The following is a 4480-nucleotide window of genomic DNA, read 5'->3' as shown; positions in this document are numbered from 1 at the left end:
CTGCACGGCTGACCACGTAGCCCATCAAAGGGCTGGCCACCAGGCAGGCCTCTCTGCCCCCGCCACGCCAGCCCCAGCCCCAGCCCCAGCGCCCTCACCGGCCGCCGCAGAGGAAGAGCAGGTTTTGTACGGCAGGGACGGTGGAGTTGGCGTTCTGGCCCGTGACCAGGTGGCGGTCCAGCACGACGTGCACGGCGTCAGGCTCGCTGGCTGAGGACCACGGACACAGGCGCAGGTCACGCCCCGCACCTACCCCACCAGCTCCGAGGGGCCCCGGATTTGGGCTCCCCCACCCTGCCCTGCTGCAGCAGGCTGCCCCCACCAGTCTCCCAGGAGCAAGGGGTGCCCGCGGGGCTCACCACTAAAGCTGGCCCCCGAGTCCTTCACGAAGTCCTCCACCACGAGCGGCAGGCGGGCGAAGCCGGGAGCCCTGACGAGCTCGTACACGGAGGGCTGTGGGGGGAGAGCCGCTGGGCTGTGGGGACGGTTGTTGCAGGGGGGAGGTGACCTGAGCTGGCATCCCCGCCCTGCACCCACCCCTGCCCGAGGCCACGTCACATCAGACAGGGAGCCTCACCTACCCTGTGTGGCTGGGCTGGGTGGGAGGCAGCGGCCCTATGGGGCCCCCTGGAGTGACAAGGCTTCTGTGGGTGGGGGACGCTCCCAGCATGGAGGCACAGGCTACGCAGGGAGAGGCAGGCTGAGTCCCCGGGGGCGGTGGGCAGAGGACTAGGAGACTCACACAGGGTCACGCCACAGCCTCCCACGGCAGGCCTGGGACAGTGGGCTTGGTGTCTCCTCAGAGGCAGCACCAAGCGCCCACGGAGAAGCCCCTTAGCAGGGAAGGTGACACCTGAGCTCGGGGGAAGGGAGACCAGGCCCCTTTTACTTCCTGTAAGGGCCAGCGTCCCCAAGCAGCCCCAGCGCTGGCCTCGTGCCACCTCTCTCTCCCTCAGGCCTGCCACACCAGCTGTCCCCTTCCCCACAGCCTGCTCTTGGCTGCCTTTGGGTCTCAGGGCTTCAATGTGTCCTGTGTCTCAAGGACCCACCCTGCGGGCCTTTATCACCTGACCAGCACAGGCTGTTCTGCCACCCCTACGGGCCCCTGCCCTGTGCTCCTGCCCCAACTGCCCCAGCCACACGCAACGGCACTCTAAGCAATGTGGGGACAGGGGGCGCTGGTGGCAACCTCGACAGCAGCAGAAACCCGCCCTAGATGAGGCACTCACCCCTGTCAGGCTGCAGCCGTGGAACACCCAGGAACCGTCCTCGTTGGTGGCACAGCACAGGGCGGCAACGCCGTGGCCGACGGCACAAATGGGCTCTGAAAACAGCACAGCAAGGTGGGCCTGGCCTGGCCTGCCCACCACGCAGGCCCGCAGCCCGCTCAGAGGTCCCGCACTACCCCGAGCTGCTGTTTCAGGGCCACGCTGGGGTTTCAAGCCCAAACCTCTTCAGGGCGGGGTGCCCAGAAACGTGCTCGGCAGTCCCAGGGCAGCCTGGGCTCCTGGACCTAGCCCCCTGCCCATACCTGCCCTCTGCTGCAGCAGACTCTGTGGGAACAGCCACCTCTGGCTGCAGCAGGGAGCCCCAGGCAGGGTGGGAGGTGCCCAGGAAATGCTGGCACCCTGCACGGGGCCACCCTGGCTCCTCCCCGAACACTGCCTGGCTCCAGTGCGTTCCCACAGCCGCAGTGGGGACAATGTGAGGCCAGGACAATGGCCGCCTGTGCGGGCTGCACTGGGGACTGTGGCCCTCCCACCTATGGGGCACCGTGTGGGGCCCTGGGCTGTGCCTGCTGCCTGGGCTGAGCACCCCACCGTGGCCAGCACACGGCTCAGCCCGGCCCAGCAGCGAGCCAGGCTTTCCCCCGAGTGGTCACCTTCCCAGCCACCCCATTGGCATCAAACCCCGAGCCCATGCCAGGACACTGACCTTCCCACCAGGACCTAGGCCAGCGTCCTGCCTCACTCAGCAGACGGACCGGGGAGGCCATGGCACAGAGGCCCCAGGGCAGTGCCCGGAGGAGCACGTGTCTGCGTGCATGGTCACTACTGTGTTTGCATGGGCGAGCATGCGCACAGAAGCCCGTCTACTCACACACCTGGCTCTCCAGCCCTCCACGCCTGCTGCCTGCTCATTAAACCTGGGTTCCCAGCTCAGGACCCTGCGGCCACGGTCTCCCACACAGGGCCACACCACGGTCTACCCAGAAACCCTCTCCCCACCCGGGCAGCAGGCCTACTCTTCCCGACTCGTGCCCCAGCCACCTACTGTGCTCGGCGTGGAAGTGCTGCAGAATCCGGGCCAGCGACCCGCTGTTGGCCAGGTCGGTCAGGGCCCCAGGGCAGCTGGGCACCAGGAGGGCATGGTACCGGGCACCTGTGGGGAAAGCGCAGGCCGGCGGCCACACGTCACTCACAGGGCCAGGCCCCCTGCAGAGGGACCGGCCAGGGCTCCAGGGGGCTCCCTCCGGCTCATGCTGGCCAGATGGCATCCCAAGTCACTTCCCTACATGAGCTGTGGCTCCTGAGGCTGCACACGCCACCCTGTCACAGATCTCCAGAGGAGCAAACTCAGGACCTGTGCCCAGGACGTGGGTGCTGCCCCAGACGACCACACCCTTCGGCAAGCCCGGGGGAAACTCCAATTCAGGCGGGACATCTGAGCCTCCCGGGGCCTCAGGCTCCCACCGGTGGGGGAACAGTGTGCCCTCCCAGCAGGGAGTGGGTCCCGGCTCACCATCGATGGACTCGAGCTTGGCAGGGCTGGCATAGGCCTTAAGGCGGAAGTCTTGCACCCAGCGTGCATTGCTTTCGGTTATATCCACAAAGTCTATGGCCTTCCCCTGCAGGAGCAGAGCCAGAGTCAGGGCCAGGGACGTTCCCGCCAGCCCCAGGGAGCTGGACACGCTGAGGGGCCATGGCCTGACAGTGGCTCTCAGCACAGGGGCACTGACAGGAGCCAGTTTCCCTGGGCACTCTGAATACCAGGCTGCAGCCACGCGGCAAGGCCAGCCACAAAGACCATTGCCAAAATATGACCAACGGACCGAAGGCCTGAACACAGTGGCCTGGTGCAGTTCCACGTCCGAGGGGTAACGCAGGGACTCACCACAGGCTCTGCCACCCGCCTGCTCTGTCCCAGTTCTCAGCCTCCAGCCCAGACATGCGGCAATGGCCCCACACCTCAATGGTGACTTGGAGATGTGAAAGTTAGACACATGGGGCGTTCCTGCTGTCACCACCTGCACCTGACACCCCAGTCCCGTGGTTAGAGGACTGAGAACTCCTCCCAGGGGAAGGAGAAATCCTCCAGTGCACCCCTGCCCTGGGGCCAGCCTCAGCTCCTTTTTGCAGACGTAGAGGGTGAACCCACAACAAGGGGTCTCCCTCGCCACAGGTGGGGTCAGAGTCCGGGAGCTGGGGACCGGGACCTGAGGGTGCCACCAAGTGTGGTCACGCACCCTCATCCCAAGCAAGTTCCTTGGGGCAGCTGGCGGGGGCGCCCCAGGAGAAAACAGCACTCTCTTGATCTTGTCCTTGGAGGGACGGGGACCCTACGACAAGAGGGGGTGGCTGGACTTACCCCAGGGGTGGCCACCTGCAGGTTGAAGGCGGTGCTGGCCAAGGTGAAGCAGTGGAGGAAGGACTGGGCCGACACACCTGCAGGGGGAGGGTCCTGGTGGGTGCACGTGCGAGAGCGCTCATGCCAGCCCAATCCCCAGGCAGGAGGCTGCCTCTCCTGGTCCCAGCGCCACCAGGAAAAGCAACCCCTCCTTGCCACCCTGGGAGCCACCTCTGAAAGTCCTGGGGCACAGTACCCCAGCTCAGGCCCAAAACTTGAGGGTCAGAGGGTGCAGGTCAGAGAAGCATGGCCAACCTGGCTCCAGACGGCCCCACAGGCAGGCCAGGGACCTGCATCTCTCGCCTGACCTCTCCCCACCTCAGCCCTCCAGGCCACACCCCGCACCCCCCACACACAGCCACTAGAGGCCTTAGTCTGGGGCACCCTCAGGGCCCCTGCAGCTCGCTTCCTTCTCCCCTGATCTTGCCTGGAAAGCCAGTCTTCAAGTGGAAGACCCCTGTTCCACCCCGACCCCACCTCCACTGGGACCTCAGGCGCAGGTCAGATCCTGGGACTCAGGTGCACCCCCCATGCACTGAGCACCTGCCTGGACACCCAGCAGATCCGAGCCAGGAGACACTGCCCTGTGAGCCCAGGACCGCTGCCTTCGGCCTTCCCCGCAGCCCGCCCGACAGTCCCTGCAGCCCGCATCTCCGGCCCAGATGGAGGCTGCGACGGACTGGCGCCAGGGGATCGGTGCTGAGTCCAGGTCTGGCCCCAGTGCGCCAGGCCGAGGCTCCATCCTGCTAATGACCCATGTGCTCAGAAAGGGGGGCGTGTGCCGTCCACCTCACACCGGCACAGGGCTCAGCTCCTCGGGACTCCCACTGCCCTCCCCTGCTGCGCCCACACC

The 4480-nt window shown here is 66.5% G+C and overlaps 1 protein-coding gene across 2 annotated transcripts in view; it reads right to left on the bottom strand.

Moving 5' to 3' along the window:
• GATD1 (glutamine amidotransferase class 1 domain containing 1) overlaps positions 1-3665 on the bottom strand; it is a gene marked incomplete at its 5' end in the record, with an annotated part of 6317 nt that extends 2652 nt beyond the window's left edge. The window contains 6 exon segments of one of the 2 annotated variants that reach the window (XR_003547177.1): positions 99-210; positions 360-475; positions 1230-1324; positions 2275-2382; positions 2743-2848; positions 3589-3665. Coding sequence is in view for 1 of the 2 variants with exons in the window: in XM_006164425.3 (XP_006164487.2) it covers positions 99-210; positions 360-453; positions 1230-1324; positions 2275-2382; positions 2743-2848; positions 3589-3665 (592 nt within the window). 2 annotated transcript variants of the gene reach the window in all.
• Positions 3666-4480: the final 815 nt, after the last annotated feature.

The sequence above is a fragment of the Tupaia chinensis genome, unplaced genomic scaffold (genome assembly GCF_000334495.1).
Source record: "Tupaia chinensis unplaced genomic scaffold, TupChi_1.0 Scaffold143624_1, whole genome shotgun sequence".
In the NCBI taxonomy this organism is placed as follows: Eukaryota; Metazoa; Chordata; class Mammalia; order Scandentia; family Tupaiidae; genus Tupaia; species Tupaia belangeri.
The sequence above is the reverse complement of the archived record's forward strand: the minus strand, read 5'-3'. Positions and strand labels throughout refer to the sequence as shown.